Source organism: Columba livia, chromosome 3 (genome assembly GCF_036013475.1).
Source record: "Columba livia isolate bColLiv1 breed racing homer chromosome 3, bColLiv1.pat.W.v2, whole genome shotgun sequence".
Classification (NCBI taxonomy): Eukaryota; Metazoa; Chordata; class Aves; order Columbiformes; family Columbidae; genus Columba; species Columba livia.
Window position 1 is genome coordinate 89388173 of NC_088604.1, and position 19973 is coordinate 89408145.

General features: G+C 38.1%; 2 protein-coding genes across 9 annotated transcripts in view; one reads left to right on the top strand and one right to left on the bottom strand.

Moving 5' to 3' along the window:
- KIF6 (kinesin family member 6) overlaps positions 1 to 12669 on the bottom strand; it is a 148652-nt gene extending 135983 nt beyond the window's left edge. For all 7 annotated transcript variants that reach the window (XR_010471542.1, XR_010471545.1, XR_010471543.1 and 4 more), the window contains exons 1-3: positions 12536 to 12669; positions 11474 to 11583; positions 7764 to 7838 (exon numbers count right to left, since the gene is read on the bottom strand). Coding sequence is in view for 3 of the 7 variants with exons in the window: in XM_065058147.1 (XP_064914219.1) it covers positions 7764 to 7838; positions 11474 to 11583; positions 12536 to 12601 (251 nt within the window). In the remaining 4 variants the exon portion in view is untranslated. The remainder of the gene's footprint in view (positions 1 to 7763; positions 7839 to 11473; positions 11584 to 12535) is intronic.
- DAAM2 (dishevelled associated activator of morphogenesis 2) overlaps positions 12512 to 19973 on the top strand; it is a 232962-nt gene continuing 225500 nt past the window's right edge. The window contains exon 1 of one of the 2 annotated variants that reach the window (XM_065058141.1): positions 12512 to 12651. The gene's annotated coding sequence lies outside the window, so the exon portion shown is untranslated. The remainder of the gene's footprint in view (positions 12652 to 19973) is intronic. The other variant, XM_065058137.1, reaches the window with a different exon arrangement.

Consider the following 19973-nt stretch of genomic DNA (forward strand, 5'->3'; position numbering starts at 1 on the left):
AAATTTGCAAAAAAATAAACTCTCCCCCTTGAGCTCCATGTCCAGTCTGGACCCCCAAGTAGAAGAAGGATATTACGAAGAAATTGGAGTGAGTCTGACAAAACTAAGTTACTTCAGGTGGGAGCACATCACATACACAGGGAAGTCAAGGGAGCTGTTTTCTGTCAACCTGGAGAAGAAAAAGCTATGCGTGTACCTAATTACCACCTGCCATTATGCAATGGATTGTTACAGAGGTGGAGTCAAACCCTTCTCAGAGGCTTACAGTGGTAGGACAAGAGGCAGTGGTCACAAGTTGCAACAGGTGGGTATAAGGAAAATGTTCTTCACAGTGAGAAGAGCTCAGCCCTGGAACAGGTGCCCAGATGGATTCTGCGATGCCCACCTTTGGACATCTTCAAAGCTCTGCTGGACAAGGGCCTGAGCAACCTGATCTAACCTTGAAATATTTCACCAATGTCCCTCACTTTCTTTCTACCTCAGAAAAAAAAAATAGACTCACAGTTATTTTATTAAAAAACAATACAACCAACAACGCAGTCCCAGAAAAACCAGTCCTCAGACATGCCATTTAAGATAAAAAGAAGAATTTCATTCACAGGATCTGAAAAACAAGTTTTCATGGAGGATTTTTCTATATAGAGACTCAGTATTTAGGTATCTTCCATCACTTGGAGCTCAGGTTAAAGTTTCTTTTAATTAAAATAAAGTATCTCAATACAACATTTTTTCGTTATGTCTTTGCCAGATTTATGGAACAAACCTAATTTGGTAATGCCTCATCTTTCAAAAACAACACCAATTTCCAAATGTGCATGTAGCTGTGTTTTTGAGAGCTTAGTGTAAGCAAGTTTCCTTAGAAATTTCAAAGGGGATTTCCTAAAAAAAAAAAATCTGGTGTAATACAATTTCTTATTTTAACTACAATCTCTGAATATATTTAGAATTCCACCATAAGGACTGCAGAAGATAAGTGACACAGAGATGGTCTGAGTCAAAGCTATCAAATTGTAAGCTATAATAAGGAGCTTTCTTCAACAATTTTAAACTGTGCAATTTAAGTAAAAATAAATATGAGCAACTAATAGTGATTTGAGATGAAACACTGACTAAACTTTTCAGTTTTTATTGCCTCATAATAGTACACACTTTCAGGAAGAACTGCTAGAATTACTGGTCCAATTTATCAATTTAAGGTAAATGTTAAACTACATTTGTTTCAAGACTACCTTCAAAAAATCCTTTACTATATACAGATTCCACAGGTCTTTTGTAACTAAATCACCCACATTAGCAATAACACAGTTGTGATGTGAGGTTGCCTGCAGCTGACCCAAGCCACTACTTCCCACACTATGTCACCAATATAGATGGGTCAGAATGGATAATTGTTCATACAAGCCTATAATTTAATTAGTAAACAAGCCTGATGCTCACACCTTAACAAAATTCCAGAAAAACAAAACAAAACAAAACAAAACAAAACAAAACAAAACAAAACAAAACACAACACTCCATTACCAGAGCATAGTTGTTTTACTAGGCATTTGCTAGGCATTTTAATCATATTAGCATGAAGATTTAACAAGTCTTTATAGAACGGCCAGCTGTGACAACAGTAGCAAATATTGTATTACGTTGATGATACCAAGAGATTTTAACCTGGATGTGGAGTCACTGTGCCAGGCCTGGAAAGAGAAAGTAAGCGACTGGCATCACAAGGGTCTTACAAACAATCATTCAATCCTTTTGTATTACAGCTTAAGTGAGTTGACATTTATATTGACATTGCAGTACCAAAACTGTACAAGTCTTCATTGAGCTTACTGTGTTGGAAACAATCCTTCCTATTAGGGCATGCAGCGGCCAACAGTCTCCACAAATACAGAGGCAACATGCTGCAGTTGCACTAAAGAAGCCTAGAAAGAAAGCAGGGGCAGAAAGGAAGGGAATGTGTATAAAAAGGGTGGTGAAACACCTTCCTACATGTGACACTCATATAGGAGAATACATAGATACAAGCAAGATTTTTTGAATGCTCAGGTAAGGTCAGTCCAAATAAGAATGGAAGTTTAGTGCATCTTCTAAGGAACTTAATTCAGATTACTTCCTTACTGAAGCAGAGAGATACAGGTAAGGAACCTGTACCTGATTCAGGTCTCCTCATTAAGAAGAACTGCTTTATTTGACCCCTCAAAAGGATGATTTTTATACACTTCTTTTGAGGTCTGATTTCTTTAGAGTGGAAAATAATTCTTAAGTTTTGTTGAGATGCAAAACAATAACCAGTTTAATGGTAAGTTCTGGCTTGTCCTGGTTTTGTTAAAAAACAAGTTTCTCTTTTAGTGAATTTGCCTGTCAGCTAAAGCCTTCATACTAGCTGCATTTTCCTGGAGAACCAGATACATGTTTTGGTAAACCTAGCAATGGAATGCAAAGTTATTGATAAGCACGGATGGACATCTTGCGAGAGGGGCAATAAGAAACAGGTGACCAAGAAACTGATCAATGGAGTATAACATTCCATTCACGTGAATACTTCATATAAAAATGGGAGCTCACGAGAATCTCGTCTCTTCCTTTTTTTCTTTCTGCTTATGGCTGACATTAGGAGAGGACCTTGCTAGTCGTCCCTGCGAACTGAGGCCTAGTGACAGACTGAATCCAGCTCCGGTTGGCTGCAGAGTCCAATCCAGGACTTCAGGTGCCGGCTCTGCAGTTGTTGAGACTTTCAAGATTGGTTTTGTATATTTTGTATTATTTTCTCTATCCTTATTAGTAACATTAGTAAAACATTTTTCATTTTTCCAACTCTCTTCTCTCTGTCCTTCTTTTCCTCCCAATAGCCTGTCCTTAGTGGGAAGGGGGGAGAGGGAGGGGCTACAGAGGGAAGCAGGGGAGGAGAGGAGGTTAACAATACATCTGCCACGGTTTTATTCTCATCCCGCAATCAAAATCCTTGACATGGCTACTACATAAAGAATAAATACTCATGACTGACTTCTACTTTTTTGTTCTCCTGTCACATATGCTTCCTGCTATTGTATTTTGATTTTCCTTAAGACAGTTGGTGCTCTTACAACTAATGTTATTAAAGCTATCTTAAACATCAAACATGTTGTATATGTAGTATTACACTTTTAAATACTCAAAAACCCACCTTGTATTCAAATTATACAAAAGTAAAAATAAAGTGAATTAAAAAATAAATGGAAATTCCAGATGCACAATAATTATCTTTTCTCCCAAAGCCAAACATTTGCATGAAGCCAAATTTTGCATAATAACTTTATACAATAACTGAAATTAAGGAGGTTCTGAAAGACCCAGAGAAAGCAAAGAGAGATATATATATCCCTATGTAAAAACAAATTATTATAACATTTCAGATATGTGGATTTTATTTCTCTTTTTACACAATTTAAGGTCTACCTCACAAGGAAAATACAAATTTTGTCACATTTCAAAGCATGACAAACTCTGCAGATTAAGTACTATCAAAGGAATAGCCCCATTAATTCCCCATTCTTACAATAAGGTATTGTATATGAAAAGGAATACCAAGAAAACAAAAACCTGTTCCTTCTGCTGCAAAAATATGTAAAAGTATAACTTTTATCTGTCCCTAAAAACTAACTTTCAAAGTAATAAATTGGAATGAAGAGTTCAGAAATAAAAATTTACAGTTTTTAAGAATCTCTCAATTTCTTTTACTCTATGATGTTTAAAAACAGAGGTCATAATTTATCTGAAACCTATTTGAAATATTTTTTTTTTATTTATTACAAAATCTTGTGAACTAAGTAAGATTTCATGTTTCAAACAATTTTTTATTCTAATGGTTCAAATTTCAGTGTGATTATTCAACCACAATCCTATCAAAGTCAGTAAAAGGTCATTCAGCATTACTCTAGCTTAGATGGTCAAAAGGAGACCACAATTTTTAAAAATATTCTTATCCTTATACAAACTACTGAGATTTCTTTGAAGAAACTTGTAGATATGTTATTTTTTCCTTGAATACAGAGTAAAACACAAATCTCTGAGTTGTGAGAAAAAGAAAGCCAAAACAAAACCAAAACAAATAGCACAAACCACAGACAACAAAACCTCGGGTCCAAATACTTATTACATAATCTTATTCATAGACTTAGACAGGAAGAAAAAAAATATAATAGCAGAAAAGCAAAGGATGGTCACTGGATTTATATAAGCATATTCAATAAAGCTAGAAATGTCCTATTAGGATGTTTAGTCTGCATCCTGTGGCTTTGTATTACATGGCAATCTAATGATGTAAATATGTCTTCTAAACATTTTCAATTACTGGTTAAATATTTTCTAAAACTGGAGAGACATTACAAAATACAGTCAACATTATAATGATGCTGTTCTGTGAAACAGTTTGCCTAAATTTTCTGTAAGAATAAGCAGATAAAACAAGCAAACCATAGAAAAGAGTAAAGGGAAGTAGTTTGTATATTACAGATGCTAATTCTTGGGATAAATAGAGCACATGAGAAGAAACTAAAATTTGTGGCAGTAAGAGTATTATCCTTGGAGGCCTTCAGATCTTTCAAAAAAAATAGGTGTCATTAGGTTTATAAACAGTAGAGCTGTTCCTTATTTTGATATATCTGAAGAGAAAATGTTTTCAGTGCTATTCTTCAGTAACTCAAAAGACATTGACCATATTAGAACTGAAAACTGATTCTAAAGGACTAATATTTTCTACTTAATTTCTAATTGCATTCACCATCATAACACTCATATTTGAAGCATTATAAGAGTAACCTTGTTCTGTTGTTAGGCTAAAGCAATGCTTAATTGTTAGCAAACTCTAAAAGAAAGATGTTATTTTCACTATTTTTTGATAGAGTAATAGAGTTAGTGCTGCTTCTTAAAGATCGAGTTTGTTCTGAAAAAAAAAAAAAAAAATCAAGAATACATATTTTAAATGAAAAGGAAAAGAGGAAAGTACAAACAAATAATAAAAAGAAACCAAGTAAGAGATGACTGAAGCATTATAAAAAGTAATTTTAAAAAAATCAAGCAAATCACATGTTTATAATTGTTTGCAGAGGCTAGCACTTTTAACTGAGGAAGCAAATCAATTGAACTAATGTCTGGTGCCTCTGAAACCACAGGGAAGATGACAATGTTACTGGACTTGAAGAGGGAAAAGTAGTGGCCCAGCATCAAAGAAAGCACACTTAAAAGGAAACAAACAAATAAAAATAAAAAAGAAACTTGCATCTAACTTCCATCCATCCAAGAACAGAATCCCGAACACTGCATTGCTGTTTTTAGTTTAAACAATGCCCAAGTCTTTTTTTTTTTTCTGAGTATTCAAGTCTAACTGAATTTTCTCATGATTATAAATAAGCATGCATAGCAAAGAACCTCAAAATGTTGCTGAACTATTTCACTGATACTTTCCTGCTACTTTCTTTTCCCTCATAATACACAGACAAAAACTGTTCCCCTAGTACGGTTACTCCAACAACAGAAATGAGCGCATTTGCAATGTTTTGTTTCCTGCAAGAGAGAATGTTGACATAGAAAGAAACAAATAATGAAGAACATTTTGCTATGAAAGACTGTGGTCTTTCAGAGTAACAGGCAATTCTTATTGTCCCACAATGGAAAGGAAAATTGAGTCATTAACTACAGGGTGAAATAAATTTGAGGCACAGTTAAGGACTCTATTAGCCAAGGAGCCTCGTGACTATGAAAACATTTTAAAATACATACTTTTGCCTAAGAAAAGGTAAAAATGAAAGTAGAGGATGAGAAACAGGAACATGTGTCAGTATTGCCTACTCTACTATAAAAACACAAGGAAAATTATCCTTCAATATTATCAGTAACAATAAAATAATTTAGAATACAAGCTTTAATATATTATAACACTCAGTAAAAATAGTCTGGATTAAATTAAGGATTATTTTATAAATCAGTTTTAGTGTTAAATTTAAATACTTAGCTAGAGATAATTGTGTGCCTAAACAACAATGATCTTAAGAGTATTTAAGTACTTGGAAATCTCTAAAAATCAAAACTAAACTCTACGTAGTGAAGGAAATTAATATACAAAAATCTTGTGTTGGCCAATACTGAAAAAAAGGAAAACAATATCATCTCCAGTTTATTAGAGCACTGTATAGGTGAATTATTCAGGTGGAAAACCTTCCCATATCTTAGCAAAACACTGTGAAGGAAAAGCATCAGTTCTGTCTGTTGCTAGTTAGCTTAGATACTCTGAGTTTTTGTTCAGGATAATTCAACCTATAGCATGTAACAACAAGAGTTTAACCCTTCTCTTTCCAAGCACAGTCAAATAAGATGCAGAATTTCTTGTCTGCAGTCACTATTAAACCCAGAAATATTTAAAGTTAAGTAGATGAATTAGCCTGAAGTTATATGTTATAAAGTCTGACAAGCAAAGAAATCCCTTTGGGGTGAAAGAAGAATACAGCAAAAACATTGTAAAGCATATTTAACTTATCCTACTATTTTCAGTTTCACTGGCTCTTCATTTTTACCATCCATTACTCTCCTGCTTTATGTGCGACTTTTAAGAAGAGAATAGAGGGAAAAATCAAGAAAAATGAAATTATAGAGAGCTACGTATATTTTTACTTCTAAATAACAACTTGACAATGACTAAGTGTCCAATTGAGGATGTGTGTTTTCCTACAGCGCAAAACATGTGGCAGAGCAACACGCTGAAGAATAACCTGCAGAATCATAGCTTAAACCAACAAATGGGTCAGACAATGAATGAGAAAAGTAATACTTCCCAACTCACTACATCTGGGTAAGAACAACCCCAGGTTCCATTATAAGCTGGGGAATGACCTATTAGAGAGCAGTGTAGGGGAAAGGGACCTCGGGGTCCTGGTGGACAACAGGATGACCATGAGCCAGCACTGTGCCCTTGTGGCCAAGAAGGCCAATGGCATCCCGGAGTGTATTAAAAGGGGGGTGGTTAGTAGGTTGAGAGATGTTCTCCTTCCCCTCTATCTTGCCCTGGTGAGACCACATCTGGAATATTGTGTCCAGTTCTGGGCCACTCAGTTCAGGAAGGACAGGGAACTGCTGGAGAGAGTCCAGTGCAGGGCAACCAAGATGATTAAGGGAGTGGAGCATCTCCCATATGAGGAAAGACTGAGGGAGCTGGGTCTCTTTAGCTTGGAGGAGACTGAGGGGTCGCCTCATTAATATTTATCAATATATAAAGGGTGAATGTCACGAGGATGGAGCCAGGCTCTTCTCAGTGACAACCAATGATAAGACAAGGGGTAATGGGTTCAAACTGGAACACAGGAGGTTCCACTTAAATTTGAGAAAAAACTTCTTCTCAGTGAGGGTAACAGAACACTGGAACAGGCTGCCCAGGGGGGTTGTGGAGTCTCCTCCTCTGGAGACATTCAAAACCCGCCTGGACACGTTCCTGTGTAGCCTCCTCTAGGTGTTCCTGCTCTGGCAGGTGGATTGAACTAGATGATCTTTTGAGGTCCCTTCCAATCCCTAACATTCTGCGATTCTGTGAGTTAATAATGGAAACTTACCATACATAAAATTCTCAGGAGATTCTCGTATATCTCCTACATTCAGACACATTAGTATTAAGCAGATTAAAACATCTATCCATTTCTACAATAGCGAGGCAAACACTTGTCAGCTCTCCCCCAAGCAATACAATGAAATCTATTTTTGACCCTGTGTTACCCCAGTTTCTCAGAAGATCAACAACTTACCATTCTGCTACTGGTTTGGCAATGTTGTCAAAAACCACATCTTGTTTTGCCTCTTGATCAAAAATTTTCTGAAATCTGAAAATATTAAGCAAATAATAATTGCTTAGAATCTTAAAACACTACTTGATTCATACATTTTTGTTTGTGTTTGTAATAGGCAATGTTTACATCATTAGGCTTACATAACTTAGTACAATGTTTGCCCTGTAGTCTTAACCACAGCATGCTGTTGTGCTATTCTACATAAATAGTCTGTACACAGTGCTGCTTTGACAAGATCTGTACAATAAAATCCTCTGATAAAATGATGTGGCTTAGAAAAAAATAAACCGTATTCTAAATATATCAAGAGAATCAGTGTTTGTAACTGGCACCACACTGAAACATGGATAAATAGATTACACTATAACCAAATACAACATCCACCAGTATAGTCAGGCTCACATTTTTTTGTAACTACTTCCTTCATTCTGCTGCACAGTTAGTGTAAGTCACAAGGAGATATTTAATTCAATCTAAGTTTTGTCACTTCCCATATAAAATATCTGCATTTGCCTTACAGAATCAAATAATATTGCAGGTTGGAAGGGACCATCTGCTCCAATCCCCCTGCTCAAATGAGGGCCAGCTACAGAAGAGGTCTGTACGGTCGTGTTTTGAGTATCTCCACTCACAGAGACTCCACCACCTTTCTAGGTAACCTTTTCCAGTATTCAATCACCCCACAGTAAAAAGGGTTTTTTGCTGTCTCCTCTATTTCAATTTCTGCCCATTAACTCTTTTCCTGTCACTGGGTACCACTGAGAAGCATCTGACTCCATCTCCTTTATTCTCCATCTCACCATCTCCATTCTCACCATCAGGCGTTCACACACATTTATAACATCCCCTTGAGCCTTCTCTCAGGATAAACAGTCACAGCTCTGTCAACCTCTCCTCATATGTCATATGCTCCAGTCCTTTAGTCATCTTTGTGTCCCTTTTCTGGAGCCCAGAACTGGACACAGAACTCCAGACATGATCTCACTGGTGGTGACTAGAGGGGAAGGACCTACTGCCTTCACCTGCTGGCAGAGTTCTTCCTAATGCAGCCCAGAGGCTGTTGGCCTTCTTTGCTGCAAATGGTGTATTGCTGATTCATGTTCAACTTTGTGCTTATCAGGACTCCAGGTCCTTTTCTGCAAACCTGCTTTCAGTCAACCCTGAGCTGGTCACTGTTATTTCTCACCAGGAGCAGGACTTGGCATTTCACATTGTTCAATGTCATGAGATTCCTATTGGCCCATTTCTCCTGCCCTTTAAGGTCCCTCTGAACAGCAGCACAACTATCTGGTGGGTCAATCATTGCTCCCCATTTCATAGGGTCTGTGAACTTGCTGAAGCTTCACTTGGTCCCATCACCCTGGTCATTAATGCTAAACAGTACTGGATTGCAGTATTGATTACACCACTGGTGACTGGCCTCCAGCTGGACTTCATACCCCTGATGACAACACCTTGAGCCCAGCAGCTCAGCTCGTTTTCAACAGCCCCTCATGTACTTATCTAGACTTTCCTGATCCCATTCCTCAAACAGCCTTCCTGCCCAGGGGATCTCCTGACCCTGCTGCCGCCTCTTGTACACTTCCTTTTTATATTTGCATTTAGTCAGGAGCTGCTTGCTCATTCATGCAGCTCTCCTGCTGCCTTTTCATGATTTCCTGCTAATCAGGATAGACTGTTCTAGAGCTTGGAGGACATGATCCTTGAAAATCAGCCAGCTCTCCTGGACTTCTCTCCAGGTCTGTGTCTCATGGGATTCTTTCAAGCAGGTCCCTGAACAGGCCCAAGTCTGCTCTCCTAAGTCCAGTGTTGTGATCCTGCTTTTTGTCTTGCTCTCTCCACGTCTCTTATCAGTTCCTCCATGTTTCCAAATAGGAGGTGTAGCAGAGCTTCTCCCCTCATCAGCTCTTTAACCGTATGTTAGGAAACTGTCATTAATATGTTCCAAAAACCTCCTGGACTGCTTATGCCCTGCTGTGTTGTCCCTCTTATTTGGAACAGTATACTCACATAGAACTTCACAGGGTATGCACAAAGGCACTACACACACCAGGTATATAGCAAGGCACCATGGACTACCAGGAATTATGCAGTGTGTACAGCATCAGAGACAAATGTGATATATGAAGTATAGAGGCATATATTTCCTCCTGCTAAACCTTAATTAGTCAGGTCATTCAAACAATTGTGTTTGACTCCCGTATTAAAAAGTAAGAACAAATGCAACTAATGAGGAAAGACTGAGGGAGCTTGGTCTCTTTAGTTTGGAGAAGAGGAGACTGAGGGGTGACCTTACTAATGTTTACAAATATTACAAATATATAAAGGGTGAGTGTCATAAGGATAGAGCCAGACTCTTCTCGGTGACAATCAACAGTAGGACAAGAGGTAATAAGTTCAAACTGGAACACAAGAGGTTCCACTTAAATTTGAGAAGAAACTTCTTCTCAGTGAGGGTGACAGACACTGGAACAGGCTGCCCAGGGGGGTTGTGGAGTCTCCTACTCTGGAGACATTCAAAACCTGCCTGGACGCTTTCCTGTGTAGCCTCATCTGGGTGTTCCTGCTCCGGCAGGTGGATTGAACTAGATGATCTTTTGAGTCCCTTCCAATCCCTAACATTCTGTGATTCCATGAATGCTTGAAACGACCAGGATAGACAGACTGCATTAAAGCATGAATTTTATGGCCAAAAATATGCTTACTCCATATTGTTATTTTTGCATTGGTTTATAAGTAAGGCATAGTGCTTCTCAAAATCCAACTCTGCAGACCTTTTAATAAGTGATAAAGTCAGAAGAAAAACCAGCATTCATTAGGGCTGGCTAGGGCATCTGCGACCTAAACTAGATTCACATGTTAATCTACTTGGAAAAGGCAGCTCCTCTCTTCCCAAGCAGAACAGATTTCCTCAGCTGATGTAAAATGACATCACTCTGAGCTGCAGATGTTTATCTGGAGCTCTCTTTTTTAATACCAAAGAGCAACAAGTTTACTTGGTTTGGTATTATAAAACATAGAGAATATTCCAATTAGAAAAAGACAATCTCAACATAGTAATTATGGATACATCTGGTTTTCTTCCTCATCAAAATGTTGCAATGTTGTCTCCAAGTTTTCTGTTGAAAAGATAAAAATATTTGATATTTCTAATACTTATTTTTAGTTTCTAAAAACAATTTACATTCTACAAGCATTTTTTTTTCTTTCAACAATCTTTGGTTTTCTTTACAGTGTTTTGGTTATGTCTGAAACAATTTTTAAACGGAGCATCAAGATGTCTTTAGCCAGCCTATGCCAACTCAGTAGATCACAAGAGAACGCACTATTCTGCAACCAATTTTCATATGCAAATTCAAAACAAACTGTAAAAATGAAAGAACTGCTAAATGAAGATGCATTTTTTGAGATAAGACTTAGAAATGTGTAATAACATGCAATGGATAAACAAAACCCCCACACCTTTATCAAATGCTATCAAACTCATTCAGGTGCACAGCATAATATACTGAAGTATTCCTCTTGTTAGTGGAGTTGTATAAAAATAAAGCTAATTATACCAAAGTTTGATTTAAGAATAGGTTTTTCCAGATTCTATAGATTTGTATCACTACACAGTGACATCAATCACTAAAGGCAGAAGATACAAAGATAAGACTTTAACTTACTTGAACTTGTAGCTCTCTTGTTTATTATTGACAAACCCATCTGCTAAATCACGTGGCACAATAATCTCCAGACTGGATAGAGATTTCTCGTCATTGTCAACTGAATAAATCTAAAAAGCATGGATATGAATTCACAAAATAGTTTTACCAATAGAACAGCAGAGCCCTTGGATATAACACTTATGTAAGCTTACCACCTGCAACTGACTAAAGAAAAACTTAACATGAATTGCATTGTGTACCCTGGCTAATCAGTGTGAGAAAACAACATTGCAACCCAGAATAGTTTTGCTGACTTCAAAAGCCCTTGATACACGTGCAGATCCTCCTTCAGCTATTATACAACAAAACAACCACATTCTAACACCATCCTGTTTGTTACCATGTAAACACTACAACAAGATTTGAAACAGAAACATAGCCTCTTTGACGTAATTAGTTTACTAAATGACTGTAATATGGGAGCTGTTATAAAAAGCAAAGCACAGCCCCCATTGCAACTCCCTCTAAAAAAAACCTGGAAGAACACATTAGGAAAGACTAACAGAATGAGTAGAGCTGTTTTAGAATGAGAGGACAATGAAGAGACCTAAACGCACAATTTCTGAGGAACGTTTTCATTATCTTTATTATGCCTTGCAAGGACAGCTAAAGACTGGGAGCTACACATTCCCCTCCCAAGTTCAGAACAGTGTTGAACTGCATAAACCCAGTGACCAGTATCAAATGTTTTTTTCCTGTGCAGCCTTTCTCTAACAACCAGACAGGAAAGAAGTTCCTCGTCCCCTCCCCCAATAATTACAGTCTACGCTCCTGTACTTGGTGATTTTGTCAACTTAAGGCTCCGCAGAACAGTACAGGGCTGTGGCTTTCCGCTCCGCACCCGATCACGTAAACCCCTCAGCCCTCACAAGCCGGCCTGGCTGGCGGGCGCGGCCATTGCACAGGGTTCACGGCCACCGCCCGCTCCCTCCCGCCTTCAGGCCCCCGGGCCGCCCTGTGTCTCGCCTCAGCCGCCCCATTCCACCCCGCGGACGCATAGCAGCGGGCTCCCCATCCTACCCCCGCCTGCTGCCGCCTGCCCAGCGGCTTCACCCGCGCGTACACCCGGATGGTTTCCTTCACCATCGCCGCCCTCCGAGCGTGGGGAAGCCGGCGGCGCCGCTCGCCTAGCAACGGTAACCACGGCACGCTACCCAGCGTGCACCTGGCACCCTCGGGATCCCCTCACGCCCGCGGGGGCTCTGGCGGGGCTTGAGGGAGGGAGGGAGCGAGCGAGCGAGCAGCCGGGTGCCACCTACGAGGGGTGGCAGCCGTCCGCGACGGTGGGTGACCGCCTGCTTGGCTCTGAGTGGTAAATCCCCACCGGCTGTTCTCCCCGAGGCCAAAGTGTAGTGGCTGAGAGAAAAGGGAACTTGTGAGCACTGCCCGGCCGAGGGCTGCGGGGTTTAGGTTGTGTGTGGGTCGCTCTGTTGGCACACCAGAAGAAGTTCCCCGAATGATCCGTGGGGTTGTGCATTACCCGTGTGTCCAGGCGGCCCGGCCCTCTCCTGCCTGACACCACCCGTGTGAGGACACTTGCTTCCAGGGAAGTGTCCGTTGTTAACCAGCTAAATCAGCAAGGGAAATTGGGGGGAAATTACCGAGATCACATGCAATGATAACATCAATTTTTTAAAATTCTAATATAAAAAAGGTTCTGAAAAAAAGTGCTAGTGGGAAATACATGGTGTTGTCTTGTTATGAGAGCTAAACTTGCACAGAAGTAATAGTAGGAGCCTGTTTTTTTTGTGAAGTGGTTACCAAAGAGTCACACAAACAACATGATGGTGTTTTGGCATTAGTTTTGGTGAGACACAGTGGTAAAGACCAGATTACAGTAATTACAACTCACTAATTTAAAGTATGTGGAAAACTAGGGACTTTATTACGGAGGATTGTAAAAGTTCCTTTAACTCATATATGGTAAAAGTATGTTGAACTTGTATTCCAAATAAGAAACACAGTAGGGGAAAGGTTTTATGTCCCAACTGAACACATGACTGTCTCAGAAAGCGTATGAGGCATAAGTAGTGAGGCTTCAGGGAATTAAATGGAAAAGGACTAAAGTCAAGTGCAAAAGTCAAAAGGGTAAAAATGAAAACAAATGGAAAATATTACTCAGCAATTAAATAGAGAAGGACATTGGAATGTGATAATGGAATAAATAGTGAATATCTTCTCAGCATTGCTCCAAAACTACAAAAAAAAACAAATTTGCCCATTCTCAGTAGGGATGGGGATGCTGAAAGTGATGTCAGAGGCAGAAGTGACTAACAGGAAGGAAGTGTGAGAGGGAAATAACTGCAGCCAAGAGGGAAGCAGAGCTCACAGGGTTCATTGAATGGGAGACGGGGATTTGGGAGGGAAGAGTAGTCAATTTCAGTCCCAGAATTCTGAAATAATTGAGATAGTTAATTAAAGGACCAGGAACCATGGGGTTTTTGTTGTTTTCTTTTGTTTTGTGTTGAAAGAGACGCAGGAGAGCACAGCATATTTGGAAAACTTCAAATGTAAGTAACCCTTGTTATTTAGCAGCTTAGGTAGGTTTTTAATTAACTGGGCAAGGGACATTGAGACACTGCTACTGACTGGTGTTCAGTAGCTGGCATATGGAGTTGAGTAATGAGACTGTATTACTTTTGGGACCAAGTCTGATCTGCAAAGGCTTTAGGTGTCCTTCAACAAGAAGTCTGAGTGGTGAACTCTGAACCATTGGCATAGTGAAGAGACACCCAACTAGGTTTGCATAGAACTAGTCTGAATGTGATATGGCCTGCACAGGTAAGTCAGTGAGCTGTCTCAGACTCAGGCTGCTTCCAGCATAAAAACATAGTCTGAATTTCTGAAAAGTGACAAGGAATACTGGGCCACCTGCAGAATGGTCACTTGTGCAATAAAAGAAGAACAGAGATAACAGAAAGGACTCTCAGATATTTTAAAATACCTTTTTTATTGCACAGCCATCCTTGCAGAAATGCTGGAGTGCTTCTGTGTTGTGTTCCACAATACCCTGCCTTCAAGAAGAGCGTGTTAGCCCAGTGACACCCAGCTCAGAGCTAGCACTCTAGACTTGCTGGTACTTCTGCAAAACAAAAGCTGTATCATTAATTTGAGCATCAAAATTACCCAGGTTTTCCTCTTGAGTGGGTTATGTAGTATGTTGACTGCAGAAGATTGGAGATCAGTGGAAAAATTGTAATATGGGTGAGAACCTAGTTAAAGGTGATCTATTATAGTTTGTTAAGAAAAACGGTATTCTTGGTCTCTACGGAAATTATCAGTAGACCTTTGTGAGGAGGCAGATCTTATGTAATATTTTAATTAATAACTTTGTGCCAAAAATGGTAGTGTTTATTAATTAAACTCTGATGATGTGGCCTGATATTCATATGTGCTGAAAAGGATCAAAATATCTAGGAGAAGATGAATGACTGTAAGGATTAGAGGAATAGGTATAGATAACCATTAAATGTGGTGTGAGTTGCAAAATCAGGCAGGCATGTAGGACTGAGAACTAATGACAGCACATTCTGCTACAATCTGGAACCCATTCAGCCAGAAGTGTCAGAAGATTTTCTGGTTATGGAAGTCCACATGACAGCTGCCAATGAAAAAAGGCAGCTGTGGTTCGTTCTTCAATGAATTGAGAATGTATTCTACAAAGGAAATAAAGCATTCACACTGTGTACAGAGTCCTGGTGAGACCTCAAGAATACTTATTGTGTGTGTTTATGGTCAGGTCTTTTTATTTCTTTGAGCTTTTTATACGAGGGCTACTAGAATGATTAGGCTGATGGAGGTTTTGCTGTAAGAGAACAGACCAGTAGGACTTGATTTATTTAGCAAAGGCTAAATGAAAGGCTGTTTGCGTGTATAAATACACTATTGGGAACTGATGTGGAAGTAAAAAAATCTCCTAAGACAGACATAAGAAAAAAATAAAATAATTTAATGTGAATAAATGCGCACTGGAAAGTAGAAGAAAATTTAAGGCATGAGGTGCTCAATTGTTCCCTTTGGATACTGGAAAAAACATGATAAAGTTCTGAAAGAGTACGATGTGATCACTTCTTTTAGCAGAGGCTTGACCCAGATCACTGAAACATTGTTCTAAAACCATACTAGGAATGGGAAGGCAAAACCAGTGTAAGTACTTTCTCTTCCCCCAAGTCACTTGATGGAACTTACCTTCACCTTATTTTGTGGACTTAAGCATGCTAATATTTCCCTGCCTGGATGTAATGTACGCCTGTCTTCTGTATAAGGTCACTATCAATGGATAATCTGGAACTTGTTAAAAAAAAACATGCTCTCAGTTGTAAATTTTAGTCTGCAGGGAAACGTCATAGCTTGAAAAGCTACAGGGCATTCACTGTTCCTAATTAGATCAGTCAACAGCTGCACATTTCTGAGAAAATATAAAATAAAAATCTCCTAATCAAAGAACTTCTGCATCTTCATTATTTATCTTATTGTGCATCTTTAGGTCTTCATTTCATCTGTAAGAAATCAACCCTTCTCATTTTACTGATTCTCATTTTCCTAGTCTCTAATGTCTTTGTCTACTTCAGCTTGTCCAATACAGAAGACAGTAAGAAGCTGAATATGATTCTTCTAACTCTCATTGCCATGGTTTTAATTTTCATGTAGAGCTTCTGAGGCATTTAAACCTGAAGTTCAAAATAATATAGCAGTGGCAGCAAAGGAAGTTGTTTGCTGCTTCAAATTGAACAATAGCACAATTGCCTACCAGAAGGCTGAGATGCTTGGAGGTAGAGCATTCTATCTCATCCTCTTAAGGCAAACTCATACACTCAAGTATGGTCAAGAAAGCGAAAAAAAAAAGACAAGTTCCTCACTTGGTTCAGTCATCCCAGCAACTTAAAATCAAAGTCAGGTGTTGTCTGCACTTGTTTCAGTAGGTTGAATACAACTTCTGCTTAGGAGCAAGAAATGCTGATAAGTACTGTATGAGGTTCAAAGCAGTTTCAGAAGGAGTTAATTCTGTCCCTGAGAGAGATTCTATAAGAAATTATCAATTTGGAGTTTAGGAATTAGTGGACAATGTTTTATGTTGTCTGTAATACAAAAGGTTAGATTTCATAGCTTTAAAGACACTTCCAATTTCAAAATAGATAGCCTCAATTTTTTTCTGTCCTTGAGTTACAACTTTCTTACATATAAGTAATTTTGTATAGGATTTGAAAAGTGTCAAAGAGGGGAAAATTTGTGCCATTGTGGGAGCTAAAATGTGTAGCAGGCTCCCATATTTGCAACTGTTGAGAGACAGGCATTTAATAATGAAGACATAAGGAGACCTTTTAAAAAAACTGGTCTCCTAATATCTTGTAATAATACTACTTTGTAGTATCTTAGTTGCTGAAGTAATGTAGGTATTATAACGACTGCTACCTTTTCACAGACGTTAGTCCCAGGGAAATTTTTCTAAACTAGCATTCTTTTTCTGGAAAAGTGGTGTAAATGATCAAAGTAGTATGTACAGGTATATATGAAGACAGAAACTATTCGGAACATTTAAAAGCTAATTAAAAGATTAATTAAAATAATTATTTTCTTTGAAGCTGTAAAAATAACACAACTAACACAATAATTACAAAAAAACCCCAAATAACACAAAGCATTCATTAGCCAAGAAAGATTAAGACATCTATCTCAATCTCTTCACTATTCCATGATACAACTTAATTTTCATATGAACAGGGACTTGAGTAGAGTCCCCACTGTGATGAATCTACACACCATGTCCAGTGCTTGCTGGAACCTATAAGAGAAAATAAGTTAGAAAGATACAAGAGAAATACAATGGACAAAAGCCATTTTTTTAAATCCACAGTTACAGAGTTGCTGATTAAAAGGAATCTTTTCTTGAAGCCTAGCTGAAGTACTAAACTGGTTTTTAAATTTTTTGTAAGATTTGGAAAAGAGGTCTCTCATTAGAGGTGAAGAGCTGATTACAGAGATGTTTTCGGCATTTGTATTTCTCAGACCTTTGAAGAAAGTCTTGGAAAATGGAGCCTGAAGGTGTCAGCTGACTATTCTGGCTAATGTACTGGTCTAGAGATGGATTGCATCTTATACTGGAGACCTGAAAAGTTTTCGTTTGCTTGTTTGCTTTGAATTTACTATGTTTAAGGTCTTCTTTTTGTCTTCTCTGGGAAGAATTTTTGGCAATTGCATTTACTAAGCCTCAGAAATAAGTGTCAAGCTTTTTTCAGCTCCAGTACTTGAAAGTGCCCCACAGAACACAAGCAACCTATAGGCTTGAAACAACTATGTGAGTTTATGAGTTATGGGATCTGGCAATTACATGTTTTAAAAAGGTCAGCCATTGCATTCTGATTTAAGAATTACAACATCACAACTAACCATCTGCCTTTACTGTTGTAGTTTTCTCCCGATTAAAAAAATAATATGGGTCACATTATATACTGGAGCTGGCATTTGAAGAACTTTCCAATCCCTAACATTCTGTGATTCTGTGAACTTCTACTCCATTATGTCACCTAGCAACTTAATATGCTTCCAAGTAAACAGCCTTGTAAGTTTTATAATAGCTCAAACTTTCAAGTCTTCTCTTTTTCTGAAGTTTTACTTTTCATAGACCTTACTTATTCTTGGCAAATATCATGCCATTTGGCTGAGATAATGATTAGAAGTTAGAACATTAAAATCTTTCCACAGATCAACTGGACAGGATGAAGGGCCAAAGCTCTTGCCAAAGTTTGAGTTTGTCTCATCATCCAACTCCTGGAAACATTTGTGCCAAATGTGTTTCTTCTACATGACCAGAAACTCTTCCTAAATGACCAGAACTTAAGATCTGAAACTTGGCCTAAATATATGCATAGTATCTGTTGAGTATGTTATATGAGCTCTGCCAGAAAGAGTACAACCTTTATTTGTAAAAGGCATGGTAGTATGGAAACTTATGTTTCTATACTTGAATGTGAAAAAGTTGTGGCAATATTTTTTAATATTTTAGGCATCATCCCAAAGACCTTTGTCTTTTCTGCATATGTATTCAGTATTAAAATGGTTAATCCTGTCATATAAACTGTCTTATTCAGCTTTTACTAGTCCAGCCCCATGAGAAGAGCAGGTATGTTTCTGTCTTTTATGCTACTGTTACAATCTGTTTCTTAGGAAACTGTCCTACAGCTTCATGTGTGTCAGAGTCTCATTTGGAAAGGACCCTAAAATTTTGCTGCTGTTCTGACATTCATACCAGACACACTTATATGTTTCCTAGAAATGTGTCTTGGTAGCCTCATTCAAGACAGAAAACCTTAAAATATCCTCCCAAGGGTTTATGTATATGCATACATGTATACATATATGTTTGTATTTTTTTGTCTATTTTAGAGTAAACTGAAATTCCATGGAGTAATTTAGGGTCCTTAGGACTCTGACTGCAACAGGCAACAAATATTTTTTCTAAGTATGTTTCATTTTGTTTTGTTTGTTGTGTTGGTTTGTTGGGGTTATTTCTGGCCTTCTGAATGGTAAACTGCATCCTTTGTTGCAAACTACAATGTAAGAAGTGTTAGCAGGAGACTTCTAATGCAATGCTGATGTTATCTGCACAATTTTCTCTACCTCCCTCCCACATTTATCTCTAGCATTATAGTTTTTCCTATTTGTTATTTTGCCATGAAACCTTCCAAAGCCCATTATTGATTTGTCTCTGACCTGGGGACAGATAAAATTCTAGGTGACCATGAGCAGAAAAGGCTGTGGGGTTTGGGTTTTTTTTGTATCTGAAAACTGGTGAAAAATTTAGATTCTTGTGTTCAGTTCTGCTCAACAAATAATTCCTTTTATAGTAAATGTATAATTAGTTTGGGTATGCTCTTTTTTGAAGAGGATTACAATCCCCTCAGCTTTAACAGACCATTATGAAACATGATTATTAGTTATCACTGATTTGTAATAAATCTTAGAAATTGAAGCTGTGGACTAGAAGTTTTGTTGGGCACTGTGTAGGTTTAGAGATTAAAAAAATAAAAAAAAAAAAAAGAGAAACATCCCTGTACCAAATGGCTCTTGCTATCCAAGTTTAGCACAGGGGGCGATAAATAAAAGGAAATTAAAAGGAAATAGGGTGGATAATACTAGCACAATAGTCAGAGGCTAGGATTCTCCTATCAAGCTGTTGTACAAACATTACCATAAAGAGGATTTAAAGGACAGTTATGTAACTTTACAGATTTTTCTAAAGAGGTCTTTTTGGGAATGAAATCTAAGACAGTAGAAAGCAAGTAAAATTTGTTTGAAAGTGTAACATGAAGCTGATACTATCAGTTCATGATAGACAGAAACCTATTTGCAACTTAGCCATGCATCAGGTGTTCCAGAATGGACAAGGGCCTTAAAGACAAAGTAATGCAATAAAGGAGAGTTACCGGAAGAGGCACAATTATGTGCAGCGTAATTGAGG